Source organism: Mizuhopecten yessoensis, unplaced genomic scaffold, assembly GCF_002113885.1.
Source record: "Mizuhopecten yessoensis strain PY_sf001 unplaced genomic scaffold, ASM211388v2 scaffold7491, whole genome shotgun sequence".
Lineage (NCBI taxonomy): Eukaryota > Metazoa > Mollusca > Bivalvia > Pectinida > Pectinidae > Mizuhopecten > Mizuhopecten yessoensis.
In genome coordinates, this window is record NW_018407074.1 from 518,380 (window position 1) to 540,071 (window position 21,692).

At 36.8% G+C, this 21,692-nt stretch overlaps 1 protein-coding gene across 1 annotated transcript; it reads right to left on the reverse strand.

Annotated features, from left to right (window-relative positions):
* Window positions 1-1,498: 1,498 nt before the first annotated feature.
* LOC110453705 (syntaxin-7-like) lies at window positions 1,499-21,552 on the reverse strand. The gene is made up of 11 exons (XM_021502782.1): window positions 21,440-21,552; window positions 19,097-19,203; window positions 17,134-17,199; window positions 16,022-16,091; window positions 15,214-15,301; window positions 11,557-11,631; window positions 11,014-11,091; window positions 10,363-10,491; window positions 9,777-9,849; window positions 8,858-8,940; window positions 1,499-3,489 (listed from the first exon to the last, which is right to left on the reverse strand). Exons 2-11 carry the CDS (start codon window positions 19,176-19,178, stop codon window positions 3,394-3,396), a joined length of 840 nt encoding a protein of 279 aa, XP_021358457.1. The 5' UTR covers window positions 19,179-19,203; window positions 21,440-21,552; the 3' UTR covers window positions 1,499-3,393.
* Between the last annotated feature and the right edge of the window lie 140 nt (window positions 21,553-21,692).

Consider the following 21,692-nt stretch of genomic DNA (forward strand, 5'->3'; position numbering starts at 1 on the left):
ACATATGCGGCTGAATTTGCAGTCCCTTAATACCCCTATTATATCTAAATTTCTACCAATCAAAAGCCTCGACCAATCCCAAGCCTCCATGTGGCTGGTATGGCAATGAAACCAATGTGGTTGAATTCGCAGTCCCCTAATACACCAATTTTCATCAAAACAAGAGGCCCAGAGGGCCTGTATTGCAAATTCAGACCAAATTTGGTAACTAGAACACAAGACATTTTAACATCTCTTAAATGCTTAAGGTATTGTTGTTTGAAATTTGAAGTTGTAATTTTAAAGCTTTTAACCCATGTTGACTTTTGACCCCAACTAGCACTTAAAATTGACCTTTGACCTCATTACTGTAATTAAGAAAACGATTAACACTACTGGTCTTCATAACATACACAAGTATAATGACTCTAGACCAAATGCTTCTTAGGATATCGTCGTTTGAAGATTATAACATTTTTGACTCCTGTGACCTTGAAAGTAAGGGAAGGTCATTTTAAAGAGGAAACTTTATAGCACTCCATCCCAGGTACCTACTGGCCAAATATCATGACCCTAGGTCCTCCAGTTCTTCAGAGGAAGTTGTTTAAAAGAAGTTGACAGACGGACGCCAGACGCCGCAGTACTGCATAAGCTCACATGGGCCTTTGGGCCAGGTGAGCTAATCAGACAATATCTAAATTTCGACCAATCGGAAGCCTCTGTGTGGTCGCTAACTAAAATCTGCAGCTTTGAAGGAAGTGAATAGAAAGTACTGTTCTGAACGGTCAATTCCAAATGTTGTATACTATTAATTTTGATATTTCTCACAGTGTGAAAGATACCACTTTTATCGAATTGATAGAATTCAATATTTCATTGGAAGGAATGTAATATATATTTTATAGGTTTCTGTGATTGTAATCCAGTCCTTCAACTATAAATGCCATAACCTTGTATCTGTAACTTGGTAGATTTCAGCAATTAGTAAGATAAGGAAAGGACTACTTGATTTTCCCCTGCAAAAATACATTTAGAAGTAAATCTGTGTATTCAAAACAAGAATTTGATCATAATGCATATATATGCCTTGCAAAACCATATTTCAAATGATTATCTTTTCAACTGTATAATCAGATTTCATTTTCATTTTTTTTGTTTATAAATTATGCCAGTCATCAAGACCTAACTGAAACCTTAACAACAATTTCACATTCCCAGAGATGCTCCCCCTAAGCCTTTGCACAAACCTCTATTAAAACTGACAACATCAAATATTAAAGATTACTATTTATACATTGATGTGAATATTCTATTTTTTATTTTTTAAAGGGAGATAATAATAACATAAATCATAGCTTTAAGGTGTATGATACATATGTGCAACATATAGCCTTAAGCTAAACTTACCAATTATTTAAATCCTGCAGTATTCATTTTCCATGAAAACACCAAACATTATAGTATGGGTAATAAGGGGTGTATACTGCTTTATTCTTAATCACAACAATAACACTATACCATGACCATTCAAGGTTTTTATTTTTTATAATAATGAATAGATTTAGCATCATCACTCGACAATAAAAGTGTCTTTGTTTATACATAATAACTTATTAGGACTCGCACAACAATTAAATGTACATCAACTTTGTTCACATTAATATTTTATAAATTTAGCACTATGTTGAACACATACCTATATGTTTTTATATAAACAAACTTTGCAGATCTTTACTGTTACAGTATCACTTGATATTCAAACACAGAAATAAGAAGTATACTGTTTCAGCTAATGCATAGAGAAAAGCCACATATTTATCTCGGGCCAGTGTTGGGAGGAAATTATTAACTCTCAGTCCCCAGTTTAAATTTTCAATAAAGCCTGATATTGGAGGTCAAAATCTCATCCCTCAGACTGAAATCATCTGCATCTTTTAATCCTTGTATGATTATCAATATACTTAAAATACCTTAGTCAATAGATTATATTTCCCAAGTTATCCAGAGACTTGGATAGTAAAAGTATGGGATTTGATATTCTGAAGTAAAAATTCTTAAATCAAACCTGTTGGCAATGTCATTAAACAGTACACTTCATTAAGAATGGAATATGTTCATTCAATTGATTTTTCCAAAATGGCCAAAGATTTTGGTCTGACAATGTAAATGTATAAAAGGTGGACTTTTCTACGATCCAAAACTTTACAAAACAGCCATAGTACATTGTAATATTTACAATATCAGGTTAACCTACATTTTGTGTCTTCACTATTAAAGCTTTGATTGGAATGTATTAACAAGTGAAAGAATTGGGACCGGTAGGTCTTTGTATATCATCTTTACCTGGATTATTTATAATCTCCAGATTTTATTGATGATAAACCTGTACTGAGGATTTTGAAGCCCAGATTTAAACAAATGTTATAGATGTGCGTCGTGATATTCAGATAATCACACATTGCATTATGTTTCATCACTGCTAATACACTTCATAATTTGATATTTTCAATGTGAGGCCACAATATTTGCATTATGACATCACACTTAATCAAATTTCTCCCAACAAAATAATGCATTTGGTACAGGGAAAATCTATTTTTTCTTCAATATATAGGATTAAAATAGATACCCAACTTGTAAGAATAGGTTATCATACATGATTTAGTGTACAATCCAGTAATACAAGCTCACTTGGCTCATTGTTTTACCTGAGAATGACCTCACTCTGTTAGTACTATGTAAAGTAAGAATGCAGTATAGTACAGCCTGTCTTGAGATCCTTTTTGAATAAGAGGAGGGTCTCTTATAACAGTTTTATTTGGTTTCTTTGTCTTGCAAAACAGGTTGTCTCTTGCTACAGGTCTGAAGGCTCGTGTTGACTAAAAGCTAGGGCTGTCAGTTCTAAAGTAATACAAATATTCACATATTAACAGAAGTAATTTTATCACAGTTTTTAAGCATGACAGACTGGTCCACATTTCCCTATCATACAGTACAATTCACAGTGGAGTTTACAGAAACCTGTACATAAAATATGGCTTCAAATGTTTCAATATTACATAATTTGGAAATATTTGGGTGACATTATGACACAACGATACACTAAACATCTACAATCTGTGTCAACATTTTAACATACAAAACAGCTGTAACTGTCCATCACTATGTGAGGATGATACAGGGTCCTTTAGAACTGCGTGCGCCTGTCAAGTTTTGTGAAAACCTGTGTTTTTCCCCACTTTGTTGGTTACATAATATGTTAAGATACTGGACACCCAGTCTGGCTATGTCATTCACAATCAGAAGCCACAGGTCATTGTTGGCCACCATTATGATGAGCCTCCTTTCTGTTCCCTATATGTCCATGATATCAAAGGGCTGCCCAATGTTTGTTTTATTGCAGTTTGCCACACGTCATTTCTTCACGGATGTGTAAATAATTATGGCCACCACAGCTGCTACCACGACCAGGATCACCACTACGATACACATTTTCTTCCGAGACTTTTTCTGTAACCGAAATAAAAAGAAGATTGATTAGCTATATTCATTAGAATTTTTCCAATGATCAGAAAATTTGGTTGCTTAATATCTGTACATTACAACAGGTAAACCCACAATTGGTAATAAGTCCTAATTACTCCTTTATGTAAGTAATGGTTTAATATTAGGAATTTGAAAATAATTTAAAAGTGCATAACTCCTAACAATTACTTTGCTTCAAGCTGAAAGTGAGAGTTAAGGAGTACCATCAAATAAAATAAAAGTGCACACTAGCATAATAATCTAATAAATACCACACATCATGAATGTAAATAAGGTTTTGTTTGTAAGCTAGGAGAGGTTTACAGTCTGACGTCATCTCAAAGGTTGCGAGTAGGACTCCTATTGTATATATTGAAAAGTATTCTTATAATCATAACAGGTCACTCTCCTTGTATGGCACTGTGGTGGTTTTATGTTGTTCACTCTCAGTTTTAAGGATGCATATCGAAAGTTTTCAATAAACAATAAGTTTTTGATATAACACATGAAAAGTTTAGTTGCCGAATAAGCAAGTGATTTAAGATATTACAAATATGATAAGACACTAAATCATAAAAATTATTATTGAAATTGAAATTATTAATTTTTGGTTATCACAACTTGTGACCTTTAATAAACTTCTTATTTAAAGAGAAACTTAAGTGTACTTCATGAAGCGACCAGAACATACCTAGTAATCTGCAGCCTCCTAATTTACCTGTACATACCTGTTACATTCAGCCACCCCTAAGTGACTTAAACATGTACATACCTTGTATTCTGCAGCCTTTCCCAAGTGTCTTACATATACTTGGTAAACTGCAGCCTTCCCTAAGTGGCTTACATATTCCTGGTAAACTGCAGTCTTCCCTAAGTGTCTTACACATACCTGGTAAACTGTAGCATACCTTGTATTCTGCAGCCTTGCCTAAGTGTCTTACACATACCTGGTAAACTGTAGCATACCTTGTATTCTGCAGCCTCCCCTAAGTGACTTATATATACTTGGTAAACTACAGCCTTCCCTAAGTGGCTTACATATACATGGTAAACTGCAGCCTCCCCTAAGTGTCTTACATATACCTGGTATTCTGCAGCCTTCGCTAAGTGTCTTACATATAATTGGTAAACTGCAGCCTTCTCTAAGTGTCTTACACATACCTGGTAAACTGCAGTCTTCCCTAAGTGTCTTACATATGCTTGGTAAACTGCAGTCTTCCCTAAGTGTCCTACATATTCCTGGTAAACTGCAGCATCCCTTGTATTCTGCAGCCTCCCCTAAGTGACTTAAGCATATACATACCTTGTATTCTGCAGCCTCCCCTAAGTGACTTATATATACTTGCTAAACTGCAGCCTTCCCTAATTGTCCTGCATATACCTGGTAAACCTAGTAATCTGCAGCCTACTAATTTACCTGTACATCCCTGTTACATTCAGCAACCCCTAAGTGACTTATACATGTACATACCTTGAATTCTGCAGCCTTCCCCAAGTGTCTTACATATGCTTGGTAAACTGCAGTCTTCCCTAAGTGTCCTTCATATACCTGGTAAACTACAGCCTTCCCTAAGTGGCTTACATATCCCTGGTATTCTGCAGCCTTTCCCAAGTGTCTTACATATCCCTGGTATTCTGCAGCCTTCCCTAAGTGTCTTACATATACTTGGTAAACTGCAGTCTTCCCTAAGTGTCCTACATATACCTGGTAAACTGCAACCTTCCCTAAGTGGCTTACATATACCTGGTAAACTGCAGCGTTCCCTAAGTGACTTACATATACTTGGTATTCTGCAGCCTTCCTTAAGTGGCTTACATATACCTGGTATTCTGCATCCTTTCCTAAGTGACCTGTACATACCTGTTACATTCAGCCATCCCTAAGTGACTTAAATATAATAACTGGTAAACTGCAGCCTTTCCTAAGTGACTTATATATACTTGGAAAACTGCAGCCTTCCCTAAGGGTCTTACATATACTTGGTAACCTGCAGCCTTCCCTAAGAAGTGTCTTACATATACTTGGCAAACTGCAGTCTTCCCTAAGTGTCGTACATATACCTGGTAAATTGCAGCCTTCCCTAAGTAATCTGCAGCCTCCTAATTTACCTGTACATACCTGTTACATTCAACCACCCCTAAGTGACTTAAACATGTACAGAGCTTGTATTCTGCAGCCTTCGCTAAGTGTCTTACATATACTTGGCAAACTGCAGTCTTCCCTAAGTGTCTTACTAATCCCGGGTAACCTGCAGCTTCCCTAATTGTCCTACAGATACCTGGTAAACTGCCGCCTTTCCTAAGTGACCTATACATACCTGTTACATTCAACCACCCCTAAGTGACTTAAATATGTACATACCTTGTATTATATATACTTGGTAAACTGCAGTCTTCCCTAAGTGTCTTACTAATCCCGGGTAACCTGCAGCTTCCCTAATTGTCCTGCATATACCTGGTAAACTGCAGATTACCTAATTGTCCTACATATACCTGGTAATCTGGCGCCTTCCCTAAGTGTCTCTTACACATACCTGGTAAAGTGCAGCCTTCCCTAAGTGACTTATATATACTTGGTAAACTGCAGTCTTCCCTAAGTGTCGTACATATACTTGGTATTCTGCAGCCTTTCCTAACTGACCTGTACATACCTGTTACATTCAACCACCCCTAAGTGACTTAAACATGTACAGAGCTTGTATTCTGCAGCCTTCACTAAGTGTCTTACATATCCTTGGTAAACTGCAGCCTTCTCTAAGTGTCTTACACATACTTGGTAAACTGCAGTCTTCCCTAAGTGTCGTACATATACCTGGTAAACGGCAGCCTTCCCTAAGTGTCTTGCATATACTTGGTAAACTGCAGTCTTCCCTAAGTGTCGTACATATACTTGGTATTCTGCAGCCTTCCCTAATTGTCTTACATATACCTGGTAGACTGCAGCCTTTCCTAAGTGACCTGTGGATACCTGTTACATTCAGCCACCCCTAAGTGACTTAAATATGTACATACCTTGTATTCTGCAGCCTTCCCTAATTGTCCTACAGATACCTGGTAAACTGCCGCCTTCCCTAAGTGTCTGACATATACTTGGTAAACTGCAGCCTTTCCTAAGTGACCTATACATACCTGTTACATTCAACCACCCCTAAGTGACTTAAATATAATAACTGGTAAACTGCAGCCTTCCCTAAGGGTCTTACATATACTTGGCAAACTGCAGTCTTCCCTAAGTGTCTTACTAATCCCGGGTAACCTGCAGCTTCCCTAATTGTCCTACAGATACCTGGTAAACTGCCGCCTTTCCTAAGTGACCTTTACATACCTGTTACATTCAACCACCCCTAAGTGACTTAAATATGTACATACCTTGTATTCTGCAGCCTTCCTTAAGTGGCTTACATATACCTGGTAAAATGCAACCTTCCCTAAGTGGCTTACAGATACCTGGTAAACTGCAATCTTCCCTAGGTGTCTTACATATACCTCTGCAGCCTTCCCTAAGGGTCTTACATATACTTGGTATTCTGCAGCCTTTCCTAAGTGACTTATATATACTTGGAAAACTGCAGCCTTCCCTAATTGTCCTACAGATACCTGGTAAACTGCAATCTTCCCTAGGTGTCTTACATATACCTTGTAAACTGCAGCCTTCCCTAATTGTCTTACATATACCTGGTAGACTGCAGCCTTTCCTAAGTGACCTGTACTTCCCTAAGTGTCTTACTAATCCCGGGTAACCTGCAGCTTCCCTAATTGTCCTGCATATACCTGGTAAACTACAGCCTCCCTTAAGTGTCTTACATATCCCTGGTAACCTGCAGCTTCCCTAATTGTCCTGCATATACCTGGTAAACTACAGCCTCCCTTAAGTGTCTTACATATACTTGGTAACCTGCAGCCTTCCCTAAGAAGTGTCTTACATATACTTGGCAAACTGCAGTCTTCCCTAAGTGTCGTACATATACCTGGCAACCTGCAGCCTCCCTTAAGTGTCTTACATATCCTTGGTAAACTGCAGCCTTTCCTAAGTGCCCTGTACATACCTGTTACATTCAGCCTCCCCTAAGTGACTTAAATATGTACATACCTTGTATTCTCCAGCCTTCCCTAAGTGTCCTACATATCCCTGGTAAACTGCAACCTTCCCTAAGTGGCTTACAGATACCTGGTAAACTGCAGATTACCTAATTGTCCTACATATACCCGGTAAACTGCAGCCTTCCCGAAGTGTCTTACATATACCTTGTAAACTGCAGCCTTCCCGAAGTGTCTTACATATACTTGGTATTCTGCAGCCTTTCCCAAGTGTCTTACATATACTTGGTATTCTGCAGCCTTTCCCAAGTGTCTTACATATACCTGGTATTCTGCAGCCTTCCTTAAGTGGCTTACATATACCTGGTAAATTGCAGCCTTCCCTAAGTGTCTTACATATACCTGGTAAACTGCAGCCTCCCTTAAGTGTCTTACATATACCTGGTAAACTGCAGCCTTTCCTAAGTGACCTGTACATACCTGTTACATTTAGCCCCCCCTAAGTGACTTAAACAAGTACATACCTTGTATTCTGCAGCCTTCCCTTAGTGTCTTACATATACTTGGTAAACTGCAGTCTTCCCTAAGTGTCTTACATATATCTGGTAAACTGCAGCATTTCCTAAGTGACCTATACATACCTGTTACATTTAGCCCCCCCTAAGTGACTTAAACAAGTACATACCTTGTATTATATATACTTGGTAAACTGCAGTCTTCCCTAAGTGTCCTCCATCTACCTGGTAAACTGCTGCCTTCCCTAAGTGACTTATATATACCTGGTAAACTGCAGCCTTCCCTAAGTGACTTATATATACCTGGTAAACTGCAGCCTTCCTTTAGTGTCTTACATATACCTGGTAAACTTCAGCCTTTCCTAATTTACCTGTACATACCTGTTACATTTAGCCACCCCTAAGTGACTTAAACATGTACATACCTTGTATTCTGCAGCCTTCCCTAAGTGTCTTACATATACTTGGTAAACTGCAGCCTTCCCTAAGTGTCCTACATATACCTGGTAAACTGCAGCCTTCCCTAAGTGACTTACATATACTTGGTAAACTGCAGCCTTCCCTAAGTGGCTTACATATACCTGGTAAACTGCAGCCTTCCCTAAGTGTCTTACATATACCTGGTAAACTGCAGCCTTCCCTAAGTGGCTTACATATACCTGGTATTCTGCAGCCTTCCTTAAGTGGCTTACATATACCTGGTAAACTGCAGCCTTTCCTAAGTGACCTGTACATACCTGTTACATTCAGCCTTTCCTATACCTGTTACATTCGGCCTTCCCTAAGTGACTTATACACACCTGGTATTCTGCAGCCTTCCCTAAGTGTCCGGTACCTTGTTCTACATTGCCATATGCCCGTTCTACATTAGCTTCAATGGAATCTGTAAAAAACAAAATAAGAAAAAAAGTACAAATATTATGAGATTTTGTTGAGCACTGGAATGTTCCAATTTTGGCCTCACTGAATGATAAACTTGTTTAAGTATATTGTAGTCATGCTAATGTGTTAAATGGTAATGAAGTAATAATTAGTCAAAATACTTTGACAAAAGATTTCTATTTTCCCTTGTCCCGCCACATCTTGACCAACTTAAATCATGAAATTATTTAATTTAAAATCTTTTTTTGGTCCCTTTTAGTTTCTAGTAGTTGTATCTTTGCCAAATTATGACATCTTATTGCAGAAGACAGATTGAACTGGAGAAAACAGTGATCAGGGCCCAATGTTTCAATGTCCAGAAAGCTATCCTCAACTTGATATTCTAAATACTGTCTATTTCAGCTTCTCATGGAACAGTTTTTGACAATTACTCCACAAACTCTTTGCCATTTCAGACAAACTCTTGTAACTCTAATACAGATTAGAAAATAAAATATTTTTTACAATTATAACTACGGTACATTCCCAAAATGATTTATGTGTGAAACATCCATTTTTATTCTTTAAAGCATTGAAAAAATGTCTTAGAGCAAAACATATCAATAAATACATGTGTAACTATTACTTTTCAAAGTAAAAGAAATTATGTTGAGCTGAGTCAGAAATTAGTCTAGACAGTAAGTGAACATACCCTAAAAATCTATGTAATTTGCGAGGTACTTTTTGAGGCTGAAAATCCCCAAAAAAGCTTCTACTCAAATATTTAAAAAATGTTCAAGTTCCGAAAATCAATCTCTGAAAACACGATCGTTTTCAGACAGGTTTTCCATTACTTACCTACTGCCTCTCCTTGTTCATGGATCATCACGTTTAAATCTTTGAAAATCTCATTCACATCTAATACATCAGACTGCACAAAAAAAAAAAAAAAAAGTCCACATATCAATGCTGTAAATCGATGCATTCTTATGTACCAATGCATAATTAATTTTGCAATTTGCTTCAAAGGGATTACTTTCAAGGATTTCAATTCTCAAACAATTAACAATAGATACAATAGCTATTGTTTAAATTGGATTGACCAAATGTTCTTATGATGTTGCATTGTCATTTCATAAGAATTAACACAAAAATATGTTACTTGTTATATCAAAGGACAGTTACTATGGTATAAATTCATAGCTATCATACCCATTACAACATTTTTGCAACATTTATATTTATCCCACATCAAAAGTTTGGTGACATCCATATTAGGCTATAAGCACAAAGATATTTTTCTTGCAAAACTCAATTTGACCCATCAATTTTAGCGGTGGTGGAGGAAACCCTGAGAAAAACCACCGACCTGCTGTCAGTACCAGTACATTTATAAGTACATTTACTGTACCAAATTTATTCTTTATTTTAAACACTTCCTAACCTCCAATTGTCTGATTCTTTCTTCTCGTTCTCCAATCAGTGCCAAGTCATCCTCGATGACTTGTCCCTGAGCTTGGAGTTCTTCCCTCCTCCTTTCCTGCTCCACGAAGGCCGTCTTATCATCACCATCCTGTCAACATCACACAAACATCTCACAGTCTAGGTGTTCCAAACATTGTTAGCAGGGTTCGGAACACTGACTGGTCAGCAACGGCCTGCCATGTGCCTGATCTACCCAACATGGTTTATTTGTAGTTACAGTATTCTTGACCTTGGCCTTAATAACTTTTTAAACCCCTACTGCACATCTTAATATCAAAGTCTATCACCATTTCAAAAATATTAATCTTTTGGGTGAAAAGATAAGGATGGTACATCCCCAACCCCCATCCCAACCCCGATATACCAATTTTTAGTGGTCTATTTTTAAGAAACAGTGACCTAGAACTTAAATTTTTTAAACCCCAATTACGCATTAACATATCAAAGTGTAATACCATGTAAAATTTCAAAATTATTAGTCTTTTTGACTCTGAGATAATCTCCTGAAACGAAAGTGTGGATGGACAAATAGACAGACACAGTGATTACTACAGGGCACCCGCATCTAATTATTTCAATGCAGATAAGAATATTGAAGAGACCAACTTACGTCCCATCCACCTGTTAACAAGTCTTGTGGCTTGGGAGTGGATAACTTCACAGATGTCTTCACTTTTTCTGCAGCATTCTACCAAAACAAAACATTGATTTAGGTGTAAGCAGACATACATGTTTGATTGATTACATTATCTGATTTTAATATGTCCTCCTAGAAATGAGACAGATTTAACAGACAGTGGTTACAGAAATAATTCCTTTCTGAAAGATGAAATTCAGAGATAACACTCGTACCCATTCAACATACTTTCTAATGAAGACAATGGAGCTTATTAACCAAATTAATGAAAATGGTCCTGGCAGTCTATGGTTTTGGGTGAAAGGGAGGCTGCCTTACCTGTAGAAGAAAAGGGGAAAATTACCCCAATTATCTCTCTATCCTTATATGAAGATCTAGAAGAAACAGTCACTTGTAAGTTCTTAAGTCTCACGAGAGTTAAGTATGAAACAGTCTGATAGGCTCTGTAGCAATAGGAGTAAGAGAGAAAGCAGCCCTCTAGTCTTCAGTGCAAGGGAGATAATCACCCAACCTTACCTTTTGTAGGGTGGTGAATCGCCGCACAGCATCTTCAAAGTCTGTCTGCAATCTGTCTATCTTAAACTTTTGTTGCTGAAACCAAAACAATAGAGTGTTAATGTACAAAAAAAATATCAATCAATAAATGTACCAGATATTCATGAAATACTGTAAATTCATTTGAATCATTCATGTCAGTTGAGTTTTCCACTGCTAAGGGACTGGGAACAAGTAACAAAACATTGAAGTCAGTACATGATTAGCCAGGGTCTGCTCAGAAAAATCGCTAAGGAGAGCTGATAGTATATGACTGGATAAGGTCAGCTCCAAATAGGAACAGACCTGTTGTCTGAGACACATCCATGCTTTTCTTACAAGTAGTGTTGCTTTTTAACTGTATCCAGTCTTATATTGTACTGTGATGTTGTGTTAGTCGACAGGCAGTGCTACTGCCATCAGTAAATCTAATCATACTGTAAATAAAACCATTTAGTTCAGTACCACACTATATTATGTTGTGTTGATACCAAAGACTAGAATCCAGAGTAAATTGGAGGTGATACCAAAGACTAGAATCCAGAGTAAGTTGGAGGTGATACCAAAGACTAGAATCCAGAGTGAGTTGGAGGGGTGCCTCTATCAAGATACATTAATGCATAGAGAAAAAAAAAGATTTAAGATCATTTTGATGTTACATTTGTATTACAAGGATTTTTTTACATTTTACCTTTAATTAATTGAAACACATTATATTACACTCATCCAGTTATTTTGATAATAGTATGAAAGCTACATCCTTCAATTAGTTATGTGGAAACCATTTTCTTATTATAACATGTCTGATAGTGAATCTCCCTCCTGGCACCATTGATGACCAAACTTATCTAGAACATGGAGTAACCCCCTGCTTTTCCACACTCCAGAATAAACAGAGTGATAAATATTCAATGGACAGTACTTATAAGGGTAGAGCCTGAATTTACCCGCTCTAGATGTCTCAATGAGTGATACATATAGGATGTCTAAATGAGTGATACATACATAACTGACAGTACTTAGAAGGGTGGAGCCTGAATTTACCCGCTCTAGATGTCTAAATGAGTGATACATACACAACTGACAGTACTTAGAAGGGTGAAGGCTGAATTTACCCGCTCTAGATGTCTAAATGAGTGATACATATATAACTAACAGTACTTAGAAGGGTGAAGTCTGAATTTACCCGCTCTAGATGTCTCAATGAGTGATACATATATAACTGACACTACTTAGAAGGGTGAAGCCTGAATTTACCCGCTCTGGATGTCTAAATGAGTGATACATACATAACTGACAGTACTTAGAAGGGTGAAGACTGAATTTACCTGCTCTGGATGTCTCAATGAGTGATAAATATATAACTGACAGTACTTAGAAGGGTGAAGACTGAATTTACCCGCTCTGGATGTCTCAATGAGTGATACATATATAACTGACAGTACTTAGAAGGGTGAAGCCTGAATTTACCCACTCTAGATGTCTAAATGAGCGATACATATATAATTGACAGTACTTAGAAGGGTGAAGCCTGAATTTACCCGCTCTAGATGTGTAAATGAGTGATACATATATAACTGACAGTCCTTAGAAGGGTGAAGCCTGAATTTACACGCTCTAGATGTCTCAATGAGGGATACATATATAACTGACAGAACTTAGAAGGGTGGAGCCTGAATTTACTCAGTCTAGATGTCTCAATGAGTTATACATATATAACTGACAGAACTTAGAAGGGTGGAGCCTGAATTTACCCACTCTAGATGTCTCAATGAGTGATTCATATATAACTGACAGTACGTAGAAGGGTGAAGCCTGAACTTACCCGCTCTAGATGTCTCAATGAGGGATACATATATAACTGACAGTACTTAGAAGTGTGAAGCCTGAATTTACCCACTCTAGGTGTCTCATTGAGGCAAGTGTCTTCATGAGGCTGGTTGTGTCTTGTACAATCTTCGTTGTCTTCTGAGATGTGTCATGTCTGAAACACAAATGTTGAGGTAAGACAGAGTAATTTCATTCAAATCCTATTTCACTCTTTTAACTATCATGTTCAAGACAATATCCAAGTACTTAGAAGGGTGGAGCTTGAATTTACCCACTCTAGATGTCTCAATGAGTGATTCATATATAACTGACAGTACGTAGAAGGGTGAAGCCTGAATATACCCGCTCTAGGTGTCTCATTGAGGCAAGTGTCTTCATGAGGCTGGTTGTGTCTTGTACAATCTTCTTTTTCTTCTGAGATGTGGCATGTCTGAAACACAAATGTTTGGGTAAGACAGAGTAATTTCATTCAAATCCTATTTCACTCTTTTAACTATCATGTTCAAGACAATATCCAAGTACTTAGAAGGGTGGAGCCTGAATTTACCCGCTCTGGATGTTTCAATGAGTGATACATATATAACTAACAGTACTTAGAAGGGTGAAGCCTTAATTTACCCGCTCTAGATGTGTAAATGAGTGATACATATATACCTGACAGTACTTAGAAGGGTGAATCCTGAATTTACCCACTCTAGATGTCTAAATGAGTTATACATATATAACTGACAGAACTTAGAAGGGTGGAGCCTGAATTTACCCGCTCTAGATGTGTAAATGAGTGATACATATATAACTGACAGAACTTAGAAGGGTGGAGCCTGAATTTACCCGCTCTAGATGTCTAAATGAGAGATACATATATAACTGACAGTCCTTAGAAGGGTGAAGCCTGAACTTACCCGCTCTAGATGTCTCAATGAGGGATACATATATAACTGACAGTACTTAGAAGTGTGAAGCCTGAATTTACCCGCTCTAGGTGTCTCATTGAGGCAAGTGTCTTCATGAGGCTGGTTGTGTCTTGTACAATCTTCTTTTTCTTCTGAGATGTGGCATGTCTGAAACACAAATGTTGAGGTAAGACAGAGTAATTTCATTCAAATCCTATTTCACTCTTTTAACTATCATGTTCAAGACAATATCCAAGTACTTAGAAGGGTGGAGCCTGAATTTACCCACTCTAGGTGTCTCATTGAGGCAAGTGTCTTCATGAGTCTGTTTGTGTCTTGTACAATCTTCTTTTTCTTCTGAGATGTGGCATGTCTGAAACACAAATGTTTGGGTAAGACAGAGTAATTTCATTCAAATCCTATTTCACTCTTTTAACTATCATGTTCAAGACAATATCCAAGTACTTAGAAGGGTGGAGCTTGAATTTACCCACTCTAGATGTCTCAATGAGGGATACATATATAACTGACAGTACTTAGAAGGATGAAACCTGAATTTACCCGCTCTATATGTCTAAATGAGTGATACATATATAACTGACAGTACTTAGAAGGGAGAAGCCTGAATTTATCCCCTCTAGGGGTCTAAATGAGTGATACATATATAACTAACAGTACTTAGAAGGGTGATGCCTGAATTTACCCGCTCTGGATGTCTAAATGAGTTATACATATATAACTGACAGAACTTAGAAGGGTGGAGCCTGAATTTACTCACTCTAGATGTCTCAATGAGGGATACATATATAACTGACAGAACTTAGAAGGGTGGAGCCTGAATTTACTCAGTCTAGATGTCTCAATGAGTGATCCATATATAACTGACAGTACTTAGAAGGGTGAAGCCTGAATTTACCCGCTCTAGGTGTCTCATTGAGGCAAGTGTCTTCATGAGTCTGGTTGTGTCTTGTACAATCTTCTTTGTCTTCTGAGATGTGTCATGTCTGAAACACAAATGTTGAGGTAAGACAGAGTAATTTCATTCAAATCCTATTTCACTCTTTTAACTATCATGTTCAAGACAATATCCAAACTGGTAATTCAGTTATATTGCATAAGACTGATAACAGAGGAAGAACATATGTTAGGTTACCCACCGTACTGGACAATAGTAAAATGCTGAGTTCCCTTGACCACATGATGCTCCAGACCAACTAAGGTAACAATCTCTTCATTGGTATTAGGCCAAACAAAAAAAATATTTGGTGTTTCCGGTAACCCTACATACCCTTATTTTTTTGTGCCTATCCTAAAATTTATGAGGCATTTTTTAAAAGAAGCACTGTTACAGTCAAGATCAATCTCGTATATAAACCAAATACAATTATTTGTTAAAATAAAATTTGTTACCAACCTACCTCTACCTACCTACCATGAATGTTTCCAACATGTTACAGGAAACACGTATATTTTTTTGTCTGGCCTTCAGATTTTCAACATTTACCAATAACTCTCCTATCAGACCTTGCTCCTCTTTCCTCAAGGGGCAACACCCTCAATTTATACAACATTGAGCCCCCTACTACACCCATCAAATTGCTCCAGACTGAATTAAGTTAAATCCACTCATTCATTGGGGAATAGCTATTGTAGCATTTTACAGGAACAGTTAACATATGGACAACAATGGCTAGTAGGGGAAGAATCAAAATCTTATGACTTGCATTCTGTCTCTCAGCTGAACACTGTCTCGATCTGTTCCAATGATTTTCATGGCTCTCTCCAGGGAATTTGCTATACGAACAGACAATGCCAGCTTATGATCTTGTTAAAATGTACAACGTGATGTAATTGCAACAATCTATTCTAAGCTTCTTGTTTACTCTTCAGTGAACAATTCACTTGTATGCTGCCATGTCCTAGGAACAAATATGTTATTTTCTACTATAAAGAAAAAGGTTCGTATCAAAAGATATATACAAGTAGTGAGTTGGTCAAATAGGGATATGGACAGCTCAAATATCTTCTTTTTTTATATCAGGGCATAGACATATTCCCAATTCTAATAACCAAAGTCTTTCATTTTGTTCTTTAGGAAATTCTGGAGTACTGTGACATACAAAGTGATTGAGGAATTAGCTGTATAATACTGTATACCAGAAAATTTTGACACAGTTTATTTTTCGCCCTCCGTAATGAGGGCGAATTTACCATTACAGCATACATAATTTGTAAACAATACAATATACATAGTAATTAAATGTGAAGGACAAGTTTAATATTAGGCAACAAGAATCCCAGAGGGATCTTGGCGCCCACCATTGTACCATCTTCATTAGTTCTATGTCACTTTGATATTTTCTCTTCTTTTCTCTTATCTGTTTGATCAAGTCATGTAAACAGTAAATGCACCATTTCACATATTTACTAGTACAGTTCTTAAATGTAAGAGAAATAGATCGGATCATTACAATATCAGAAAGATCTCATATAAAGTACTTCCTGTGGCCATCTTGTTTTTATGATCACTCTCCAAAGTAAGCATGCACAACTTCAGATCAAGGGGAACCTACATATCAAATTTGAAAAAAAGATTCCTTCTAACTTCATGAGAAATAGTGATAACAAACATCCACTGTCAAAATCCAAGATGACGGCCATTTTGGTTATCTGATCAGTCTCAAAAGTAAACATGCACAACCACATTTTACCGTCGAAGGGTGAAATTTTGACTTCGCGAAAATTTTCAAGTATATACTATTTGTATCAAACTGTTCCCTAGTACATGTAGAACCTTTTTGCTACATGTACATAAGTATGAAGCCTCAACCGTTACCTCCGCTGTTGATGTTGGCGATGTTGCCACTGACTTGGTCACAGGTGTCTGAATAGCGAGACATATCTGAAATGCACCAAATGATTTATTACAACAACAAAAAAAAAATTGCACATGATTTACGGAAGCTTTCAATGTTAACTCATATTATAAGCATACCTCAAATAGTGTATCATTTGTAAAGACATTTAAATTTTGCATTGATAAGAGTTCATATAAATTATAATTTACTTTTTAAACAAAAACAGAGTTTAAATATAAATGTTTTATTTCTTTTCCCTAACAGAAACATCAAATAAGCTGAATTTACTGAGGCACATGTATGTTAAAGATGTAAATTCTGAAGATCCACCCAAAACCTGCACTTCTGTGCTTTTTGGACCATCCAAGTAGCTTGATCAATCATATCTATATTTTAACAAACTTGTAATTCAAGCTCAATGCTCTCTAGTGACCTCAATTTATTATCATTATCATTATTATTAAATGGTTTAATGTTCACATGCTATAATGTTGACATATATGTAACCTGGGGGGGAAAAACCTGGTTCAAACTTGATGAAGAGCAGGATGCCAACAACTGGATTTTAATGAGAACATAGTAAACAACTTTTGTCAAGGAGACTAGCTAGGGAACAAAGACCTGATTTCATGACATCAGAAAATATCTGGTAGCATTGAAAACTCTACACAAAATATTTCCACTACATTTTGTTTAACTGTGGTAAATTTATATTCAGTATGTGATACAGACTAAATGCCTGTATCATATGTACTAAGATGACTCATGTACCATATCACATTTCACCTGATTGACATGCAATACAAGCAACAGATTCATACACTGACAGATAGAGAATGTAAATCTCTGTGGAGATGCTGACTGATAACAACTTTAAATGTTAGGTTCTATAATTGTCAGTTACAGCATGTACTATACAGTAATAGGATTGTAAGATATATGGCATAGTCATCTCCATGTTATCCGAGGAGTAAACAGATTGTATAGAGTAAACTACACATCTTTTTTATCCACAGGAGTGGGCTCCACATATATATACTATGCTAACTTGTCTCTGTGTCAATGACATGTCTGAACCACCAGTCAAAAACTTACTATTCCTACCTCCATCAAATTATAATACCCTGAAGTGACGTTAAACCCAATAACATCCTCCACTAAAGGAAGTGTAGTTGTTACTAATGTACAGACTCATAGTGATATATATATATCGCTTTACTAAAATATCAGTTATTATATTATATATATATTATATTTTTCAGCTTCTATGAAACCTTGACCAATTCGACCCATTAACAATAACTATCAGAACTTTTTTATTACCCGATTTATGTTATATATCATTAAACAATCTTGACCTGTCACTTTATTTACTGTAGATATTTATTTCGCTTTGCAGATTTGTTTTATTACTGCAATAGTTTAGTTAAACCATAAAGTGTGGGCTTGTGGTTTGTGACAAGTTTCATTTTCCCATAAACCATGTCTATTTCCCGAGGCAGTCAGAGGAAACAGGCCTGGATGAAGGGAAATAGAAACTTTTTCCATAAACCAGATATTTGAAACACTTTCATAACAAAACAAACTACACAGACATTTTACAAAACAATATTTCAAGTTGCAAGTTTTGATAACCTGTTGATAGCCATATGTTTCCTTTCAGTATTGTTTGCAATGATGAATCTCAATTGATCTGATCATGACTAGTCAAGATAGAATACTTGTCCCGATGTTATTTTCGAACACACAACAAACTGACATGAGGGAATATCACTTGTTCCTTTAAAATGAAGTCTGGTAAAATTGATTAATATGTAGATCAATATATCCCTAGGACATAGCAACTATCTATTACACAGCATTTATTACCAAATATATTAAACTTGTAAATAAGGATAAATATGTAGTGATATAATATTCCCCTATACTTGGTGTACCCACTTGGTGCATCACTATAAACTCCGTCGGTGGGATCGTCCTTGTACACAGTAGAACCATAGCTGGGGAAGTCATTGGAAGCCATTGTTAAAATCTAATGTGTCAGCTCTCTGCAATATAAACAATTTGTTAAGCAAAGTTATTCTGGCCTTTGCAATTTAACACATTACAGTAATAACATTAAATGATGTTATCATGGCTGTAACTGTGAAAATATCAAGGGAAGAAAGTTTTCTTGACCTTCCACTGTCCAAATAAACTTGCTCCTACATAATTGAATGCTGGTCTTATACATGTACTATATAACTACTTGCATTAAATGACACAGGTACATCATGTAAACCACTATTGGCTGGTTATATTTCCATAGTATTCTGGTGATACATTACTATAGGCCTGATATTGTCCAGGTGAATATAATCAATGCTGGCGTTATGCATTTCCCAGATCAACTTCCATTGATAGAGTTAGTATTTTAGTAATCCCAATAATCATTTTAAGCAAAGAAATTGAAAGGGGCCCAGCTAATTTTCAGGAATCCCATTCAAGCTATACTGGACATTATTTAATCTGAAAAGGACTCCACTTATGAAAATATCCAGTACAAATCAAGTTTCTAAAATCACAAAGTCGAAATACTAAAAGCCACCCCTCTATATTATGCTGGAATCATAAGTGAATTAAGTTAAATGGCTATACCTATTATCCCCAATACAATTTTTTTCTGTGACAAATGACTTCAAACAGCACAAAAAAAATGTTTGCATTGAGAGAAAAAAACCATGAAATTTCATGTACTATGTGTTTACAGTCATACAGTCATGAAAATGGGTGCTTGGAGAAAATAGATTCACTGTTGGCAACCAGTAATATTATCATCACCTGTAAAGTACTTGCAGCTTCCATCCAGCCACTGGCCTCACTCAATATTGCTTAATATTGCTTAACTTACTGGATTAGCCATACATCTATCTTCTCTAACTTAATAATATTACTGTATTTTGTAAAGAGCCTGAACTCAGATCCCCAACCTTGACACTATCTATATATATTTTTCAGGCTATAGAATGCTTGGAAGAAAAAAACAGTATTGCTGAACTATTAAGTGAGTCCAGGGCCCTTATTGCATCCCTGAAAAGCTAGATTGCCAGTATGACAACATGTTCCCCATATCTTATCCTCCATGATGTCTCATCCCGGGACTTTGCCAGAGGAATCTGTGGGTTCTCCCTGTTTACCAATGCACCTCCAATTACCAATGTAAACTACAGGGGTGCCACCAAATTATAATGTTGGCAGGCACCCATATCCAGCCACTGTCAGACCATGCTGACGTTGCTGCACTAGTGAGCAGGTCCAAGCGTCATACATACTGCACCACTGGATATGCTAGCTTGCAAGGCAGTATTTTCCCTTCTTATTACTTGTGTAACAGGAAAGCTACAGAATAGTGTGCTAGCTTCCACTGGGGATCGAACCCTCGATATCCAGGTTCCTAGTCGGATGCTTTACCACTGAGCTAAAGGGAAATTCCCCTAGCTCGAAGCTAGAAGGCAACCTTAATCCTATGTACAATTGAACCCTGCCACACTACTCCCCCCTTTTTAAATGTGTTTGCCCTCGAACACCACAACCCAGGTTCTAACTCCCTGTCACTATAGAGAGGGCCATGGACACCATTTGTAACAGGAAAGAAAATAGTGTGCTTCCACCGGGGATCGAACCCTCGATATCCAGGTTCCTGGTCGGACGCTCTACCACTGAGCTAAAGGGAAATGCCCCCAGCTCGAAGCTAGAAGGCGACCTTAATCCTATGTACAATTGAACCCTGCCACACTTGTTACATGGCTTATAGTTATATTAAGGGTTCTCCGGTCCAGACAAGGATGTAATATAACTTATAATATATCAATAAGTATATATTTTTAAAAGATAATTCAGAATTCTTAATTATTCCACATCACTTACCACGCTAATACCAATCACCATCAGTGACCATAGAGTATGAGAGATAAATTGCTGTCAGAATGCAGATGCAAGTCACAGAATCTATGCGATTTATAAGATTTAGATGAGTCAGCTCTCCTAAAGCAAATTTTTATCATAAACGTTTTCACTCGGCTTGCATACAATTGTTTTATCAATACTTGAAAAATTGGATATGGTGTTATTACAATTAATCAGCACTGACAAATAAATGAATGCCATCGCCACATTACCAACTGAAACGGTTACGTTGTATAAAGTGCCCCACATGTATCTGTCTGAAGCATCTGTAACATCTAGGTACATTATTATTTTCAAAATCGGATAGTTGTATCTTTTCTTAGACGAAGAAAATACTACCTAGTTTAGTCTGTGATCCATCAGCTGACCAATCAAGATGAAGTATCTCCCACACTCATCAAACTGCTTCTGTTTTCTCATGTGACCGGAAGTTTCGCAAGAGTGACTGCTCTTGACCTTGCGTAAGAATATCTTTCGTCATTTATAAATCTTCTAATTTTTAAGAGGAAACTCATTCATTTTTAATATCGTTTAATTCCAAACAACTTGTGTATAATGTGAAACAGAATAATCCATAAGTCAGTGTGTTTGA

Coding starts and splice junctions, on each gene's coding strand:
- LOC110453705 (XM_021502782.1), bottom strand. CDS start 19,178: ATGGCTTCCAATGACTTCCCCAGCTATGGTTCTACTGTGTACAAGGAC. Junction 17,200..19,096: donor AGTTTATAGTGATGCACCAA/GTGGGTACACCA, acceptor GGTGCATTTCAG/ATATGTCTCGCTATTCAGAC. Junction 11,632..15,213: donor CAATGAGACACCTAGAGCGG/GTAAATTCAGGC, acceptor TTTTGGTTTCAG/CAACAAAAGTTTAAGATAGA.